General features: G+C 39.8%; 1 protein-coding gene across 1 annotated transcript; it reads right to left on the reverse strand.

Moving 5' to 3' along the window:
- Positions 1 to 1,555: 1,555 nt before the first annotated feature.
- Positions 1,556 to 18,240, reverse strand: LOC134636050 (four and a half LIM domains protein 1-like). Its single transcript, XM_063485821.1, has 6 exons — positions 18,121 to 18,240; positions 5,460 to 5,634; positions 5,189 to 5,363; positions 4,735 to 4,904; positions 3,911 to 4,097; positions 1,556 to 2,602 (listed from the first exon to the last, which is right to left on the reverse strand). The coding sequence occupies exons 2-6, from the start codon at positions 5,613 to 5,615 to the stop codon at positions 2,451 to 2,453; spliced, it is 840 nt and encodes a 279-aa protein (XP_063341891.1). The 5' UTR covers positions 5,616 to 5,634; positions 18,121 to 18,240; the 3' UTR covers positions 1,556 to 2,450.
- Between the last annotated feature and the right edge of the window lie 1,647 nt (positions 18,241 to 19,887).

The following is a 19,887-nucleotide window of genomic DNA, read 5'->3' on the forward strand; positions in this document are numbered from 1 at the left end:
ACTCAATGAGGTTCTTTACTTTGTCCACACAAGGGTTTAAAACAGTGTGCAAACCTCTGGTTACACTCAAGAAGCCCTTTTTCATACTTTAGACTCAAAAGATAGAAAACATCTAAAAGAGCTGGCACAGCTCTAAAAAAAAGAAAATCAGCCTTTATAACCCTTAAAATGCTGTGAGTTCACTTACCTTTGAACATCTGAAAATGGGGGACTGTGTCAAAAATCCTCAAAGTTAATCCAATGCTTTTGTTAACATTGAATTCAACCCATAGATTGTTTGATTTGAAACGCACTGTGATGATGTACGGAAGCACAATCACAAAGAAAAATGTCCAGATACAATACCTAACTGTTAGTCTCATTGCAACTCTTTTTTTTCATTGTCAAAAAAATAATTACCCGTTATCATCAGTGTGTTTTGCTGCCACTTTTACAGACCCGGCCACTTTAAAAGGAACGTGTGAGGAACAAGGAGTCTTTTTTTTTCTTTACTTATTTAGTCAGCAGGAGCTGAATCTGGAGTCAGTTAAACTGTCTACAGTATTACATCATGCTTTTCCACCTTTCACCTTGTGGTCTTTAATGGCTCTACATGATATACGTGAGGTTTGTTTTAGATAATCTTGACTTTTTTACAATCAGCTGACTTTCTCACAGAACCGTGGCTTCAAGTAATACGCAAACATGATTTGTGATCAAATAAATTGTGATCTCTTTTGAATTTTTTCAATTTTTTTTAGTTGTTCCTACCGTCCGCTTTAGCAGGACCCGGGCTACCCAGCAGAGACAGAGAGAAAAAAACATTCAGGTAATTTTGAAGGATGATCATGATGAAATCTGAAAAATAAAATTAAATAATTACACTATTATTTGTGCATTAACTATATGAAACAAAAGAGAAAATTCTAGAGACAGTGACCCACTTTTGGTATTCCAATAAAGTCTTTTTATTATTAGAATTATTAGAAGCATCAAAGTTTATCAAAGTTTTCAAGCATAAGTGAAGAACTTACCTTCGACAGAATCGCCTGAAAGCCAGGAGATGAATCTGAAAGTAAATCCTGGTCGAGATTCTCAGCAGCTGCACTTCATCCTGCAAAGTCTCAGCTCACTGATTTCGAACAAGCTCTGAGACGATGCATAAAAATCAAGTCACAAACCTTTCTCTGTGACCGTGAAGCAGGTAATGCTGTTGCCTGGCTGTGATTGGTCGGCTCGTGCTATTATGCGTATGCAGGTGGGACAAAAAGTCAATCTATAAAAGTGTAGGAGAAAAAAATCAAGGCCACACAAAAGCATACGTGAAACGGTAATTAGCTCTGACAAACATGCACTGCTTTCTGTCAACACAACCTGAACATGAAGACCTAATTACTCTTTCAAGGCTACTTGCATGACCTTCAGTAGGTTGGTATCTGTCCCTGTGTGCAACAAAATCATCCATTTAAAATGTGAAGTTAAAAAAACAAAAAAACAAATTCATTAAAAATAAACTGAGAAATTGAATCAAAAAGAGAAAAGGCCATTCATAGTTTTGTAGAAAGTTTATTTGAGCTTTGATCTTCACAGAAACATGCAACATTTATTCAGATTTTATCTTTATTTAGAAGTGAAAGGGTTACAAATTTTATTTATGTAAAAAATACAACAAGCAAATATCAATTAGCAGTTCAAACTTAAATACAGACACATGAAGAATTAAACGCTGCAATTTAAGCAACCTTAGAGATTTATTTTTTATCATTTACCGACTGCAACACGACACGCATTGATTTCTGGGCTTTTAACAACACAGTAAATGAAGGTTATCTTTAGCAGAATAAGAATGAATGATGCAGCTCTAACAACAGAGTCAGGAAGCTGTTCGTAAAAATACTGTTCTCTTACATTTGGACAGAGAAAAAAGGCTGACCGCGTCACCTCCTGTAAAAACTTGTTACTTGTGGTTCAAAACACCAGCTCACACATTTTAATGTAATACAAGTCTGACACGGGCCGCTGCCGGACTCAGAGTTTCTCATTTTCAGACGTAGACGTCACTTAACATCAGAGCAGGTTACAGTATTCCCATCAATTAATCTTCCAAGATTTCAGCTGGATAATAAACAGAATATTGAAATACGATTCTTGCTTGCATGTAAAAAACAAAACAGGTTAGGTTACATCCTTTTATTCTTTTTTAAAATTATTATTATTATTTTAATAACCCGTCCTCCAGCAGAGTCATGGTCTGATGTGTCGCCAAACACATTTGCTTTACCAAGGGGAGCACTGTAGACTCTCTATCACCTTATTTATTTACTTTATTTTATTTCATTATTCACATTATTATCAGAGTGGGTATAATGCTGGAGCAGACAGGGAGTGAAGGCCAGCTTGGTGATAGAAAGGAGAAGAATGCAGGGGAATAGGTTTACATCATTTTGAAACAGGCATAAAGTCGTCCGTCTTTACTTGTTGCCGCAGTCAGTGCAGAGGATGTCTTTTCCCTTGGCTACAAAACGCTTGTTGGACAAACTGAGGGAGCACTTCTTACAGTTGAAGCAGTATTCATGCCAGGAGCTGCCCTCATAGTTCACCACATTCACCCCTTTACCAAAACCTGAGAGGAGAGAAGAGCAGAGGGGAGTTAGACCGTGTCTTTGGTCTACCTTTGTGTGCCACCTGCTGGTCTTGATCAGTAACGGCATCAGCTGTATTTGAATTGCCTTAAAGCACATCTGGATCCGTCAGATGAAAAGTTACAAAACACCTTAAAATCATCGAAAGATTAAATTTTTATCTTCAAATAGTTATTAGGGTTTTTTTAACAGGGCTTTTATGACATCATGGTGTGAGGCCCCCCCCCACCTACACCTCTCTTTTCACCTTTGGCTCTCTGTGTCATCCTTTAAAAAGCAGCTTAAAACTCATCTGTTCATGCAGGTGTTTGCGTAGTGTTTGTGTGCCTATGTTGCTTTTGGCATGTGCATTTAACTATTCTTTCTCTGGAAAAGTGCTATAAAGATAAACTTCCCTTTCTTTCTTGCTTAACTGGTAGCTGAGTGCACTCAGTCATAGTTATGGTTCTGGTACAGCTTCCATTTACCTGTTGTGTTTATTTTAATGCCACGAGTTTCAATAAGATCTCAGCTGAGATCTGTGTTTACTTGTTAGTCAGTCCAGTCTTTCATGCTGCAATATCACAGACTGCATATGAAAGAAGGCTGTAGCCACTGTGATGCAATAATATTTGTTGCAAACCCTTTAGCTGAGTTTTTATGGACACAGCAGATACTGCACACTACACCAGCTGACATGTCATTCGAATGGTAAAGCACAACCTGCTTTAACCTCCTTTTGGCTCTAATAGAGCCATCACTTACAAAATAAACACCATGTTGTATTAAGACTTAAACTAACGAGTGAGAACATGCTCTCATTGTGAAAGCGCTGGTGTTTAGAAGGAATTCAGGTGTAAAGCACTAAACACACTGGCTTCAGTGGACTGGGAATAACACAACAATGGAGGACATTGAGGCGAAGGCATACCTGCTGCTCGGTCTATGGCTTTTTGTCAGACTTGGGATAAAAGAGGAGAGTCAGCGTGTAGCCCTTTCCGTCATTGCCGGGACAAAAAATGTTTTGTTTGATTCTTGTGAAGAAACCGCTTTCATGACTTATCCAGTGACATCACAGGCTACTACCACCTAATGGAAAACCTTTAAAACCTGAGTGGAGTCGAGTCGAGCTCAAATGGATCAGACAGCAGCAATCTCACAGATGACTGCATTCTCAGCGTTTGTAACGAGTAAAGCTTTTGTAATACAAAAATTAAATGTGTGCTTCACTAAGGTAGAGGCTGTTTTACATTTTTACTCCATTTACTCTTTTTTAATGCCGTTTGACTTTCAGTTCTATTTATGCTAACCTGTGATGGGGTTCTGGCAGCCGCTGCACTTCTTGGCCACGGAGGTCTTGTAGCAGTCGACACAGAAGACCTGCTCCTGGTGGTTGGTGAAACTCGTCCCTGCCAGAGGCTTTGCGCAGGAGCTGCACACGAAACAGTGGCTGTGCCACGGCTGGTCCTGGTAGTTCACTCCTCCAGAGGTTATAGGCTGGAGATAGAAGTTAAGGGATGTTTTACCATCCAATTAAAATCCTCTTTGAGTAGTTTAATTACTAATAAAATAACATCTCCATCTGAGATTTGTTTAAATATTTTCCTTGGGTTTATTTTAGCCTTGATTTAGAGAGGACAGTGAAGAGAAGGCAGGAAACTTAAGAGAACAAGCAGGTTGCGGTAAGCAGCCTCTGCAGTAGCCCCATGACATACTGCATGGTTCACCTGCTCAACCAAGTGAGATACAGCGGCTTCCACATTTGTTACATTTAGCATAGTTTGGTATGAATAAAATAGTCGAGTTAAAAGTACAAATGAAGCAATAATTGATTAATAATTTGGTCAGTCATTAGTGTAATGGGGTAAAAGGCTAAAATGCAATTAGGCTGCAGATTTCCCTGACAGAAAAAAAATGATCCTAAGTATCCAAAGATTAAGATTTTATGAATTATTGCACTATTACAGCCTGCTTATTAAAGGAATTTTGACATGTCAAAGCAAATAAAAATAAAACAATGAACACAATCCTAAACATTTAAATGGCAGCGTGCCTAAAATTGCTATAAAAATGTGACTTCAAAGTGAGCTTGGTGATAAGAGGGTGGCCTGGTTCCCTGTGTGAGAGAAATTACCTTTTTGCAGCTCACGCAGTGTTTGGCGAATTTGTCATCATAGCAGGGGCTGCAGTAAATGTCACTTCCTTTGGAGAGAAAATTCTGGGATCCTATTGGTCGTTTACAGCTGTAACAGGTGAAACACTCGTCGTGCCACGAGTTCCCTTTGTACTCCACGCTCTCTGTTCCTGCAGGAGAGAGAAGGATTATTACTGCTAATGCTGAATAAATACAGTAGTACAGAGGACATTTTTAGGTCTGCATAAGTGCTTTTATTTAACAATAGTTTGACACTATAATAGTCAGTACACCCTTACTGCCCTAAATCATGTATATATTTAGATGTCCTGATGAAGAAACTCTTTTGAAAATTAGTTTTTCCAGCTAACTCTTTGGTCTTTTAATCACACAAGACAAGCAGATCAGTGGGCCACCCTCTACAGAGCATTGGTGTGAATGTGATCAGTCGCACCCGCCAGTATGGGTTTATAACAGCCGTGGCAGCGTGGAGCATCCTCTCTGGAGCAGCACTTCCCACACATGATGCGGTCATCCTTGGTGCTGAAGGGCTCCTTAGCCAGAGGCTTGTAACACTTTGCACAGCGGAAACACTCCTCGTGCCAGTATCGGCCCTTGTGGCTGAGCTCCTGATGGAGGAAAACGGAGAGTTTTTTTTTTTTTTTTTTGGCAGGAAATACCAAAACTTCTAAGTCCACACAGAGAAATGCAGCTCGATAAGACACCTTTGTTTCCACAGAGATGGGACGGTGGCACTCGGCGCAGGAGTTGGCGCAGAACTTTGTGTGGCAGCGAACGCACACCGGCCTCCCCTCGTTACGGACGAACCTCTTCCCCCCGAGGTCCTCGCGGCAGTAGAAACACTGCGAGCTTTCTGCCATCGTCAGGATACAGTCCCACCTGCAGCAAGAACAGAACGGAGGGAGGAAGTAAAAGCTCTGCCCAGCAACAGCGGTAAACACCACGCTGGTTTTATGACTACAGATAACAGTTCACATTTTATGATTCATGGGTCAAAATGGATTTTAGTCATTTGTGGTTTCAATTAAGAACTTTTGGTCCTCACCAAATAGCACATCATTAAAACCAATCACAAAATTTTAAGCATGAGCTCATTTTAAACAATCCAGCTGCAACTATTATTTATTCTCATTATGGATGAGCCTCCTGATCATGTGCTTCATTAATCAAATAATTTCTTTCTAACAGTTCTGAAAGCAACTGCCATTTTCCACCACTTCTTCAAACCATCAGGTTATTTTCTTCTTATGTTCTGTGTGCAAAAATCTTTGAAAAACATAAAAAAGTTAGATGAGACAAAAATGATTACAAGGATTGCTCGGAGCTGAAATTTCTCCATAGAGCACATAGACCATAACTATTCACCGCGGCTCAGCTCTGTGGGATGTTGAGCAGCTGGTGAAACTAAGACACCATCAAAGAGGAAATCAGAGGCTGAACTAGGATTCTGTCAGCTCACAGCTCCGTGTGAGATGTGTTATTCGAGCTGATTTCTTGGATACACAATGACGTATCTGTCTTTTCTGGTATCTGTCAGTGTTTCTGTGTACCTATGTTTACAGTGGTTGTGCGGTGCGCTCGCTTCCTCTCCATTTATGCATCTTATCTCTTCCTGTTAAAGCAGCTCCTAACTGATAAGTTTGACAGCAAATTTTACAGCTGATTTGGGAGGCAGATGAATTAGGCTTTTATTTGCTCTTCACTTCGTCTTCCTTCCTCTAGTAATCTATCCATCCTCATCTTTGTATTCCCAGGCCGTATACCTGCCCTGTTTCAGGGACATGTCCAGATGTGAGGGTTTGGGTTGGCACTTGTATTGTGTAATACTACTTTCTTGTACTCCACAATATTTTAGATGCATGTATTGCACTTCATGCCATGTATTATAAAGCAAAACACCGATTCTTTTCTTTTTCAGCCATCATTGTCCTCTTGCATGACCCAGTTGTTTGTGTTTGGTTTTCTCCAGATGTGGTGCTGTGCATTGTGGCCAGATGGCTTCACTTTGTTGTCGTCTGTCCTAAGGACCTTATTCCAGAAGTTTTGTGGTTTATTTAGATGCAAATTTGAAAACCTACATTATACTGCTATGATCTTTTTAGAGAGAAGAGTCTTTCTCCTGGCAACCCTTTCAGCCAAGTGATACCTATCTAATTATCTATTATCTATATTATTCTATTATTATTAATTGCAAATATTAATGTTAGTAATATTAGTAAAATCTCACAATTGTAGCCTTCCTGAGGACACTTGGACCAACGTTTGTTACTTTTAATGGAGAATGAGGAAACCAAGAAGGTCATTAGGAGAGTAGAAGCTCTATGAGTCAGTGCCTCATCTCTAAGGAAACATATCTGGATCCATATCAAATCCTAATGGGTTCTTCATTTGCCCGTGCGTCATATCTGCACCAAGCTTTCTGAAATTCTGTTTGCTAGTTCTTGTTTAATCATGCTGACAAGCAGCACTGCAAACGTTGGCACACTTGATTTCTCACACTACAGAATCCAGAATTCACTCTCCCTAAAATACAGCACGCATAAACTCCCTAAACATAGAACCAAAATCACCACGTTGACCAGCATAAATCTGATCACAGAGCTGTGATTACAGGGCCAGAATTTCAGACGGTAAATAATAAACAACATGTTGGTTAAAAATTTATTTTTTTAAATCGGAGGAGCGATTGCTACAGTCTGTTCACTCACTTATTTCCCACATCAAGTTCATGCTGCCTGACCACGAGGAATTCTCACAAACTGCTGTGAGACAAGTGTGTGTGTCCATGTGTGTCTGCACAGTGTGGTGAACGCATGAAGGAATGCCTGGCATGACTAATGTGGTGAGATCAGGAACGCTGACATCCTTATGACAAACTCCACACACACACACACACACACACACACACGCTCCACTTCTTAAATGAACCCCTCCCTTAGAAACCACAAACTATAGTGTTCACCTCCTGTATGGAGCGACATGTCAGCACACATTCACGAGGAAGTTCTCGTTTTAGGAAACTCCTTTCCCAGTCTGTCCACCAGCCATTTCTGTAGTGCATCAAATGTAAAGGTCATTTAACTGTTGTGCAACTGCTATATATACAGTTACTAGTCACTTTATTATGTGCATCTTGCTAGTACTAGATTGGACCCCGTTTGGTACGATGCTAGTTCGGGGAGGCATCTGCTCACTGACATCTCGAGGGGCTGACACCACTATAAATGAATGGTGTACATGTGCGTGTGTGTATGGCTGGGCCTGGGTCTGGCGATTGCTGATCCTTGCCCCCTGTAGGGCATGTTCAGCAGGAATCAAGACAACACTTTTCTGGTCTTATATTGTCCAGTTTTGGCAAGCCTGTGTAAATTATAGTCTTCGTTTCCTGTTCTTAGCTTACAGGAGTATCACCCTGTGTGACCTTCTGCTACTGTATTCCCTCTACTTCAAGGTTTGAGGTGTTGTGCATTCAGAGATGCTCGTTTGCATACCTTTGTTGTAACGAGTTGTGTTGCCTTCTTATCGGCTTGGAGCTGTCTGGACATTCTCGTCTGACCTTTGACATTAACATGACATTTTACCCCAGAGAACTGCTGCTCACCGAATATTTTCTGTTTCTCAGATCATTCTCTGTAAACCCTAGAGATGGCTGTGTGGGAAAATCCTAGTAGATCAGCAGTTTCTGAAATATTCAAACAAGCCTGTCAGGCAGCAACAACAAAGGCACCAAAATAAATTTCTTCCTCACTCTAATGCTCGGTTTGAACTTCACTGGGTCATCTTGACCATGTCTACATGCGTAAGTGCATTAAGTTGCTGCCATGTGATTGGCTGAATAGGTATTATTGAGTGTGTAGTGGCCATCACAAGAAAAACTGTTTGCAACTTGAAAACATTTCAAATTGGGATAAAATGAGCAGTTTTTTAACATTCTACTTAATTACAATAGTGCTTTTAGCTCAACAGTAATGTTACCATGGTAACATGCTGATGTTTAGTGAGTATAACACTAACATGTTTTGCTAAATGTCTCTAAACACAGCTAAATTAGTGGTTATACTGGAAAAAGTGACGTTTTGGCCCAACGATGGTGCCAAAGGGAATGGTTAACAAAGCCATCAGCAGACATCTCATACAAAATCATAAAAAACGATCATCCCGTAGGACCTCGAGAGTCTGTGCAAAAATAGTATAGACTATCATTTCACTTCCACAGAGGCCACACTTTCATCATGGCTAAAATACCACTTTTGAATAACTTGACCTCTTCATTCCAACATCTGTTCTTTAGCTCATCTGGCAGACTCATCAGCTTGTGCCATGGCGAAGCGCCCATCGTCCATCCGCAACTGACGAGAACCAGAATTTAATCAAACTCACATACGATGGGTCTTCACCCAAATATGTTCAAGATAACATTTGTCATTTCCATTTTCTTCTTCTCTTTTCATTTCAAAACATAACTCTCATGCTTTGAATTATTCAGTTACACCTAATTATGCTCCTGGTGTAGTGAACGAAGTTGAACTGAAACCACCCAGCAGTCGCTTACATCAGATTCTTACTGCTGATGAAGATCAAACATCAGAAGATACAAAACGATGCGGCAGCTTGAAATATGGTCTTGTCACACGTGTCGCACGCCGCGTGTATCCTGTGAAACGATGATGTTCATGCCTTTTATGGACGCAGTGAATGCTGAAGCACTTTGATTGGGTGGTATTCTGGATGAACTTGTCGTGGATAGAACTGTTTGCGAGCCTTCTTGAAAATTAGAATCTATTAAAAAGTCATTATCTTGTGCAATAAATCTAAGCAATGACAAGCAAACTAAACGCTTTCTTTGTGAACTTCACACTGCGATGAACTGCGATGGATCTGGATGAGCTGCTAGTGTCAGTGCGACATAATCGAAACTGATCAAAATGGTTTTTAATGTGTTTCAGCTCGTTTGTTTGCAAGTGATTTAAACCTTCAACACAAGTCTTTTTGTTTTCCTCAGACTGGGAATGCTCATGAAAGCACATTTTTATGGCATAATTCAAAATCTCAAATACAAGCAGATGAACATTTTCACAAAGTCTGGAAGAAAACCCGATTTTAATTTAATATCCAGTTTCAGGCTGCTTTTTGACAGACGTATGAGGCAGAGGTTAAAGGTGCTGTGGTTAATAAAGTTGATTAAATAACTTCTTTGTGGTCTCATCTCCTTAACTGACAAAAAAGCTCCGAACTGTGTAGCGGACATATGTCTTCCCCTCGGTGGCCGCCTCAATCATTACTCAATGGAGCAACCAGCAGCTGTCTGGTTTATTTGGTGACTGGGTGTGAAGAGGTTACTCATCCGTCTCCACTAGAAGAAAGCAAGTCCTGTCAGATAAAGGCGAGGTCTGGCATTTACCTGTTACCCTGTTATTTCCTGTTTTCCCTCCACGCTTCTTGACATTTTAATTCCTTCTCTTCCCAAACTAATAAGGATTCAGCTAAGATTTCCAGTGCTCTCTATCCTGCTCCTTTTCTCATTTTTGCTTTCACCTGCAGAGTCGAACTTTGTAAAGACACAGAACTCTGCTCAGTAACCGCATAGAAGGCAGTATTGATGCTTGGCTATGAGCACCGTGAAATTGTTATCTGATGGGAGCTAAACAACGGCTGACAGGAAGCCAGGACTAAAATAAATGAGGTGTAACTGACGTCAGGCAGCTCCGAGTACACTGTTGCTGCACGTCTTTACTTTGTTTTCCAGCAATAAATAGCACTGTGTAACGACACTGCAGCACATACACATCGTTTTCTTCCAGCTAAAGCGGCCAATACGAAACTCAGTCAGATCACCACGGAAAAATTAGGCTGTGTCACGCAGTCACAGCTAAAGGCAGAGTTGAGGGCAGCGCTGCAGCCAAAGAAAGCTCATTGTGGGAATGTGGAGCTCTCCATGGAGTGACATTAGTTTGTCCACACTGGGTAAATTTTATTTTTTAAGACTTTTAGTTGGCATTGGCATAAGGCACTGGTGGTAAAGGCTTGTGTGAGTCTTTATTTTTCTTATTGACAATAAATCAGAGTAAATTATGTGTTCTTGGGAACTATTTAAAGTCAGATAAATGCAGGATTGTGTGTGTGGGATTGAGTCAGAGGAACGACAGGGCCCATGGTTTGTCTCACTTTTAGTAGTTTCTAAAAATATTGGTGCTGTAAAATAAAGTATGACGGGGTTAAGATAACCAGGCATGTTCGTAGAAATGGTTCATTGTTGGTTTTGGTCTTTTTATGGCAGTTGTTAACAATAAGAAGAGTGTCATCCTTAATCCTTCATGGACTGAGTGTTCAGGGAATAAAGAGAAGTGGGAGTGGACTTCGGCTGCATTAGTTTTAAATCAGTCTGAATCTTTTTCCCTCTTTCGGTTAAAGTTTCAGCCACCTTAGTGTAACGGTTACAAGTTGAAGCACTTCCTCCAACCCGAGCCTTCCACACTGTGTAAGCACAGAGCACGGAAAGGTGACATCATGTCATGTGGACGAGGAGAAAATCAGGCAAACATGTGGGGATGTGAAAGAGACAGCGAGTGCGCAATGAAGAAGCAGAGACAGACAAGAAATCTGCCAGTGCAAACATGACATAGTGTGGATTATTTTAGAGTGTGTACCAGCCGTGTGTGTGTGTGTGTGTGTGTGTGTGTGTGTGTGTGTGTGTGTGTGTGTGTGTGTGTGTGTGTGTGTGTGTGTTGGCATGAGCTTATCGCTCAAGAATGTAGTGGAAAAATGAGAAACAGGAAGTCTCCATCAGAACTGTGAAGCTGGCACAGTTCAGCCACACACACACACACACACTGAGTGAACTGTTAATATGCTCGCCCATACAGACTGACTGTGTTAAACTCATATGTCATTAATGCAGATTCCACAAACCCTGGCTCAACTTACGTCACTCAGTATGTGCTGCAGGTGTGACCTCAGCGCTGACTTTTCTTTAAAAAATCTCTTTAATCACGGACTTAGCACTGCAGCCAGTAGGGACGTCTTGGTGGTTTAAAAATTAGACGAGGAGGGCTGGAACAGTGACTGTTCAAAATATTAATCCTGTACTTCTCTGCAGCCTGCAGATAGCTCTGCTAACCTTAACATGTCTGTTGTTCCAATTTCCTCCTATTGTGGCATTGCTATGCAGATTTTAGTGATGGAATAGATAACAAATTCTTATCATAAACTTGGATTCAGAAATGAGACTTTCCTCTGGTTGCACAGCAGGAAAAAACCTGAGTATTGATAAGGAGTCACTCATTGTTTAAATGTCAAGGCGAGGCATGAATGATGACTTAATGATGTTGCAGCTGTTGAGAAGCTTGAGACCTTTAAAATGTGGAAGTCTAAAAGTTTAGCAATTTAATGACTAACTTCATGGGGAAAAGAAAGTTGGGTAACATTTTGCTTTGCATTAAAAGTTAAATCTACCCAAAACACAAGCAAACTGATGTGTATCGCATCATTGTGGTACTTTATTAGTTAACACAAAATAACTGCCTGCAGGGGCCTCAAGTCTGAATTCATTGTGCAAGTTTGCTTAGAAAATATGTTTTAACCTCTGCATAAGCAGGAAGTGAAACTTTTGAGACTGCAAATGCTCACAGCATTAACCTATAAAGGCATTTAAGCATATCTTTAATCTTGTTTCTTACCTCTACATTAACAGTGATAACAGCCTGACGATGAATAAACTATGAGGAACAGAGGGTTCTGGGTTTAAACCTCTATATGTGGAATTTATCCTTGTGGTTCCATGGGGTTTTTCCATGAGTTCCAGTTTCTCCCCTATCTTCACAATATGTTCATTTTTATATTAAACTTCAGCATTAACCTCCTAAGACCTGAACTCTTCCACAGCATGCATTTTTAATTTCTCTTTGATATTTGGGCATATTGGGGCCCGATGAATGTAAAAACAAAGAATTACCAGATTTTTTTTTTACCTTATTTTTGTTTTTAAGAAAAATAAGAGCCACATATGAGGAAATTTGTTTAAGATTTTGATAGAACAGTAGCAGTATAATGTCCTTGTAAGTGGATATCAGGCCCTTGTAGAGCAAAATTGAGTATTTTGGTCTAAATAACCTAAAATGCGATGTCCACATATGTGGACGCCAGGTCCTAGGAGGTTAAAGCAGATTAGCTAGCTGTGGTCTCAGTCACACAGCCTTAGAGACCAGTTGGCAATTCCCCTGAAAACCACCTTGCTAAAGAAAAATTTGCATTCCCCAACTTGTTGGCAAGTGGATGATGTAGCTTGCTGTATGTTTCTAGGTAGGTCTAAAAGAGAATGCTGCAACAAAAGTTTCAGTGCGATTGCTTTGGTCACGAGCATATATATATAGATATATATATATAGTTTGCATGGAAGACACCAACTTACCTGCAGATGCTTACCAGCTGCATGATAGTAAAACTCTTTTTGAGAAACCAAAGTAAATGTGCTCGTTGTTGCAACCAACACATTTACTTTGAAGGGAAAATGTCTCCATTTACAGATTGCACCACACTTTTCACAGTTTCACTACTGCTCTAGGAGCAGTTGGTGTTTGCAGACAAGTCTTCTGTACAAACTACATGCAACCTGGGTAATCTGTTAGTGACTAAAGCAATCGCAATGAGGTTTTCTGTGCAGCACCATACACCTCATCACCAACTGGCTGGGAAATACACACTCTTCCCTAGCAACTAGTGGTTGCCAGGAGGTTGCCAACTGGTCTCAAGGCCTGTATGAATGAAACCTTGAATGGTTGTTTAATAAAAATAAGTAAAGAGAGTTCACGTTTTCAAAAAGTAGCTGCAGCTTTGTTTATATAAATTAAAGTTTTCAAAACACAAAGTGTCCATTTCTGGTTTACTTGGTTGAAGTTGTGTTATTTTAATGGCAACAATGGTAACAAGCAAACAGTAATACTTAGAATTTAACACCTGTAGCGTGAAAACATGGAAATTCAAAAGTTCCTGGTCATTTATTAAAAGTTTCTTAAAGTTTCTTCATTTTCATGGAGCAAGTTGACGTTAGCAACCATCTGCAAAGGTAATAACACATTACAACATATTACAACAGTAATAAAATGATTTAAAGAAGATGAAAAAGGCTTTGGCAATCTGATCTGCAATATCTGAAGGACCTTGTATCAAGTTTAAGTGGCAAAAAGCCTCTGGCTGACTAAAGAAAACAAAGATAACAATCTGATTGGTGCCCTTGTCAGTTAGGTGGTTGTTCTAAAGACTTGGTTAAAGTCCTTTGGATTACCATATAAAAGAGGTGTGTCCATGTCTGAAACCAACAAAATCAACAGACAAAAAGAATGCATCGCAGCACCGTGACCAGAAGCTGCCCTCATTAGGATGCAATGTTCACAAACTGGTTTGCTTTATAAACTACATACGTATACAACTATCTTGGACACAAAGATAAAACCATATTACCATATATTGTTGTTCAGATGGTTTCTCTTGCAAAAGAAGTGCTTTCTTTCAGTGAGTTTACACATTTGGCAGATACCTCACTGGATTCATTTCCTCTGCTATATTCACCAAGCAAAATATTTCTTAGAGCACCTTTAAGGATCACACTATAGCCTTATCATGGCCTAACAACACTGCAGTTAGAGTGTTCCCACCACTGATCCCAATCATTCTGGCTGAAAAATAAACATATTAGTGATTAAAGCTGTGCAGCAAGTTCAGCTAAACATTTGTATTCTAGCGTGGGCCACAAAGAAAAACTTGAATAACTGTTTTACCTGGCCCGGCTGAGAGCTGCATTCCAGACAGTGGGATAAAGCTGATACAACAGATCTGAGTGAGGTCAAAGAAACAGCATGTCCCGCTACTACAAGACAGGCATGATGGCTTTACCAGAAGCTTCTGGTTAGATCCACTTAACCCACCTCGCTTTGTCTTGAGTTACACACTCCATTTTCTGCACTCATTTCTCCACTCAGTAACCGAGAAGACCTTTAAAGCAGGAGCTAAAATATGTCTGACCAGTTTTCATGACATTTTCCATGTGTGTGTGACAGTGAGACCCTCTCCACTCTGGCACCAGAGCAGTCCTGCTGGGAGGACTTCCAAGTTACTGGTAAAAAATTAAATTATCTCATGATGTCTCAGGGGTTCTCCTGTCTCCAAACTGTTCCAGTCTCCCCTCATAAATCTCCAACCAAGAAAATCCCTGCAAATCTCAGTTTCTAACCATTCTTCCAGATTCTTACTCCAGCCACTCCTCACATGAGTTGAGCCATTTTTAAACGTCCAAACAGTTCCTGTATAAGTTCAACAGTTCAGCTGCTGTTTGCTATATTTCTCCATGTCTTCATTCAGATTTTTTTAATTAATTTTCTAGCCTGGCGAATATTAGATAAAGGAATATTTTGAATATTTATTTTTTGAAATACTTTGAGTCTCTTGTCTGTCAGAAACCAGGATTAGCATAGCTTAGCATAAAGACCGCAAGAAAGGGGAAACAACTAGCATGGCTCTTTCTACTGCTTAAAAAAACTAAATGAAAAATAACTACGTTAAAATTAAATAAGCTACAATGAACTCACCAAAGTTACAACCCAGCTGACATATTGGTACGGCCAATATATCTGTCAATATTATGTAATTGTTGATATCTGATATTTAGACAGCTTATAAAAGTTTAATTAAACTTATAATTAATAATAATTAAATAATTAAAAAGTAAAGATAAAAAAGGAAGAAACACCCTTCAAAGTGTTATTAGTGTTGACAGTGTATACTTTGTCCACCAGAGGGCCCTGTGCAGCTTCCCTCTAGGTTAAAACAACCATAGCAGAGATAGGGAGACCATAAATGAGTAACCCACAACATGCTTTAACAACATTCACAAAGGGTCACTGCATGTTTGATTTGGCAACATTTTTGCTGCATCCACTCCGGGTGTGGAGCCACTGTTATATAAATAACAAATAAAAAAAATAATAAATAACAAAACATTTTTATACGCATAATCTAACTGATCCTTAAATAAAAAAAGTCAATTCTATCTATAGGATGTGATGTGATGTTAGATGCCGACTGCAGGGAGTTAGAAATACTGTACTGTACGCTTGTTGATTGACTTTAACAACTGTGCAGTCATTAGTGAGCATCAGAGGGGATGATGGTTGATTTTTCTTTCTTTTTTTTCCCTAAACCAGATCCACACTAGGGTGAGATATAAGCAGATGCTACACTGTGGTGAGCACTAAAGGGAGCAGCTGAAAGTTGTCCTTTCCCTGCTTCTGGTCTTTATGGCTAAGCTAAAACCTCCTGGCTCCTAGCTTTTTATTCAACAGAAAATGTATGAATGAGAGTGGTGCCACTCTAACTTAATGATAAGTGGGAAGACTGCTTCCCCTTTTCCTTAAGATATCCTTACTTTATTGGGTACACCTTGCTAGTACCAGCTGGGAAATATTCCCTTCAGAACTGCTTTTTCTTCCAAGCTCCTTAGACTAGTTTAAAATGGTTCTCCAATTTTGGTGAGTCTGTGTGAACTGTAGTCTCAGTTTCCTGTTCTTAGGAATGGCACCCAAGTGTTATCTTCTGCTGCTGTAGCCCATCTGCTTCGTGGTTCTATGTGTTGTGCATTCAGAGATGCTCTTCGGCATAACAAGCGATCTAAGTGATTTAAGTTATTGTCTGGACCACGTCTACATGCCTAACTGCACTGAAATGCTGCCATGTGATTAGCAGATTAGATATTTGTGTTAAGGTGCAGTTGGGATGGCTGTGCCTCAGGAAGTAGAGCAGGTTAAATAATAATCAGACGGTTGGTGGTTTGATACTGAAACCCAAGCTGGTCCTGATGTGTTCATTGGAGTGTGAATGTTAGATAGAAAACACTTAGACAACTTAGAAAACTGTGCATGTGCGTGATTGACACATGTTGTCTAAAGCACTTGGTGAGTGCTCAAGTGGAGTGGAAAAGCAATTCTGTTAAGAAACCATCAATTTACTATTGAAAACTTGGGAAATTTGTAACTAATAAAGTGGCCCTCTTCCTTTCGCATGAGACAAGTTTCCACACCCCCTGATCAATGTCAGCACACCCAAACACAACACAACAGGTTTTACTGGCTGCAGGACAAAAGGCAACACACACACACAGACACACACGGGAAGCTTTCTGTTTCTACCATGCTATCCATCGGAAATCTCTATTAAAAACTCAACTCTAGTGTTCACGTGACCATTGGGGATCAATAAAAACAGAAGACCACAGTGTCTGCACCTATTTACATTCAATCCTATTAAAATCACAACAGGCAAAACACAACAGGGAGTTACCATGACGTGTAGGAAGACCAGCAGCATAAAGTTTTATGGGGCTGGGACGTCTTTAATGGGACTGAGCTCACTCTAATTTCTTTAACATGCTTAGAATCCAACTGAAAACTCCCCACAGTTGTGTGTGTGTGTGTGTGTGTGTGTGTGTGTGTGTGTGTGTGTGTGTGTTTGAGGCAGTGGAAGGTCAGATTTGGTTTTACACACTGTCTGTGTGTTTGCTCACAATAGGGAGTGATGTTGTACTCCATCATCCAGCAACAAAAGGCATCATTTCCCCATACCAACATAACATTGTGACTGTTTATTTAACCATGTGTCGGTATTTCAGCTTTATTTTTAGAGCTGAAGCCTGCATGCACATTTTTGATACATCTGTTAACACACCAATACCAAAGAAAAAGGTCTGGGGAGCTTGAATCCAGCTGGTAGAGCATATGCATCAATTACATGGCTACACGCACACGCATAAACGTTGGACAATGAAAAATAGCAGTACAAGAATTTTAATTGACCTCTGAGAGGCATTTTTGGCCTCAGAGGTTCCATCATTGGACGAAAAAAACAAAAAAAAAAAGTCAGACTTCCTAACTGGAAACAGATTTCAGGAGCAGCTCAGGCTTTCACAAGTCAGCATGTAACTGTAGCTCACACACACTCACACTGACACTAACACACACACATATTACACAGACAGCCAACGCCCCGGACAACTTTAAGCCTAGTTTCCTCTCCGGATATCAAAATGCTGCTTTGCAGATTAAGTGTAAATGAAATCATTGCAAGTGTAAGAGAGGAAGAGAGCTACAGGAACCAAAATGTAACCTGCCCTGAGTTTGCGTGTTTATTTATTATTAAATAAAGTAAATAAGTAACTAAAAATCTGCAATACTTATTAAAGACTAATAACTGGAATACTTAAGTACAAAATAACCCCGCAGCAGCTACTTGGTCCCGTTTAAAATCCAGCTTTTATGAGAAGAGACTGGGGTGGTCCGGTACAGAGGGTTAACAAACAGCGGTGCTCATCGGTCGGCTTACCGGGATCAGAGTGAGGTCTCCAGCGGTGGATGAGCGGCTCTCTGGAAGCAGCGGAACTCCGCTTCAGCGACGGCTTCACGTGTTATAAATACTGCAGCCTGTGGCCGCATCAACTCCAGCCAAACACCCACACCTCACACCGAGGCGCAGAGCTCAGCCTTCACAATAAGAGCCCACGCGAAGCCTCGAAAAGAAGAGTAGGTTTTCAAAATAAAAGTAAATATGAAGTTCAGTCAGCAGGCTTTCACTCAGAAATATTATACCTTTATACGCAATTTGTATCTAATTAATATTTATTCTCCACGACCTAGTTAAATGATGGCGCCAACATTTTATAAATATAATATATAATGCAAAAAAACTTTGCACGGTAGAGATTTTTATTTCAAATACTCCACACCCGAACAACACACGGAGCTTGTCAGGAACTCCTCAGTACATTACATGTTTTTTTTTTTTTTTTAAAGGACAGTGATAAGTGAGAGTTACATAGCCACGCTACATATATTTTGCAATACACACAAAAACTTGGTTTCAGCTCTATAAACATAATCTAAACACACTGTAAAGATCAAAAAGATACAATTTCTCAATCATCTCATTTGATTTGTCCTTTAAGGACTTCGTGCAAGCTACACTTAATCGCTTATGAAGATGCTTACTGCAATTGTAAAAAAAAAAATATATATATATATATATATATACACACACACATATATGATATATATATATATATATATATATATTAAACATACTTGGTGTCCCATCCTGCTCTTCATATAGCTGAGGATTGAGAATATAAATCTTGCTACATGCACATATATACTGTACATCAGTCATGTGAACAGAAATGCTGTGGAAAAACTAAGAACAGCCTTCCTGCTTCCATAGAAATTTGAAAAGTAAGTAGCAGCCAGGCACTGCTCAGGGGTGACAATCTGTGCTTGCTTTAGTCACAGGCTCTAGCACCTTGAGGTCCTCCATGAACTCCTCTGTATGCCAGGTGAGAGGCCATCTGTCTGACAGCTAAAGCTTGGGTCAAGCTGGGTCAAGCAATAAGAAAAAGATCCAAGCACACCAACAAATCTACAGCAAAATGACTGGAAAAGAAAAGATTCAGGGTTGGAATGGCCCAGTCAAAGCCCAGACCTCCACCTGATTGAAATGCTGTGCATAAAGAGCGCTGTGCATAAATGAATGCTCCCAAAAATCCCAATGAACTGAAGCACCATTGTAAAGAAGAGCGAGCCAGAATTCCTCCACAGTGACGTGAGAGAATGAAAACAATTACTTCAAGTTATTGGTGCTAAAGGTGGTTCTAAGTACAGCCCGTGACTCAGTAACAGGACTGCACACAGAGTCATGTGAAAAACAAAGTTTTCACATGACTCTGTGTGTGTGTGTGTATAAACAGAAAAATCCATTCCATTTAATATCACTAAAAGTATTTTTATTTACTTTCAGTAGAACTCACAAGTTGTCAGACTGAAAACACATTGTTAATAACTTTAGGACTAAACAGGGAAAAAATTAATTTCATCTGAAATGATGATCTCCAAGATTTTTAAAACATCCACTTATCAACCCATTGCAGGTGTAACAATCACATACACAGTTTCCACAAGCAAATTTTTATATTTCAAATATTCAAAGAGGTGCATGTCCACATTTGTGTAAGAATCTCAAACCTCAATACTGCTCGAAGATCAAAAAGACAACACATTTGGAGCTCGGCACAATTCAAACCCATGTATTTTTTTACGAGGT

The sequence above is a fragment of the Pelmatolapia mariae genome, linkage group LG10_11 (genome assembly GCF_036321145.2).
Source record: "Pelmatolapia mariae isolate MD_Pm_ZW linkage group LG10_11, Pm_UMD_F_2, whole genome shotgun sequence".
Taxonomy (NCBI): Eukaryota; Metazoa; Chordata; class Actinopteri; order Cichliformes; family Cichlidae; genus Pelmatolapia; species Pelmatolapia mariae.

Coding starts and splice junctions, on each gene's coding strand:
- LOC134636050 (XM_063485821.1), bottom strand. CDS start 5,615: ATGGCAGAAAGCTCGCAGTGTTTCTACTGCCGCGAGGACCTCGGGGGG. Junction 5,364..5,459: donor CCATCTCTGTGGAAACAAAG/GTGTCTTATCGA, acceptor TTCCTCCATCAG/GAGCTCAGCCACAAGGGCCG. Junction 4,098..4,734: donor ACTGCGTGAGCTGCAAAAAG/GTAATTTCTCTC, acceptor TTCTATCTCCAG/CCTATAACCTCTGGAGGAGT.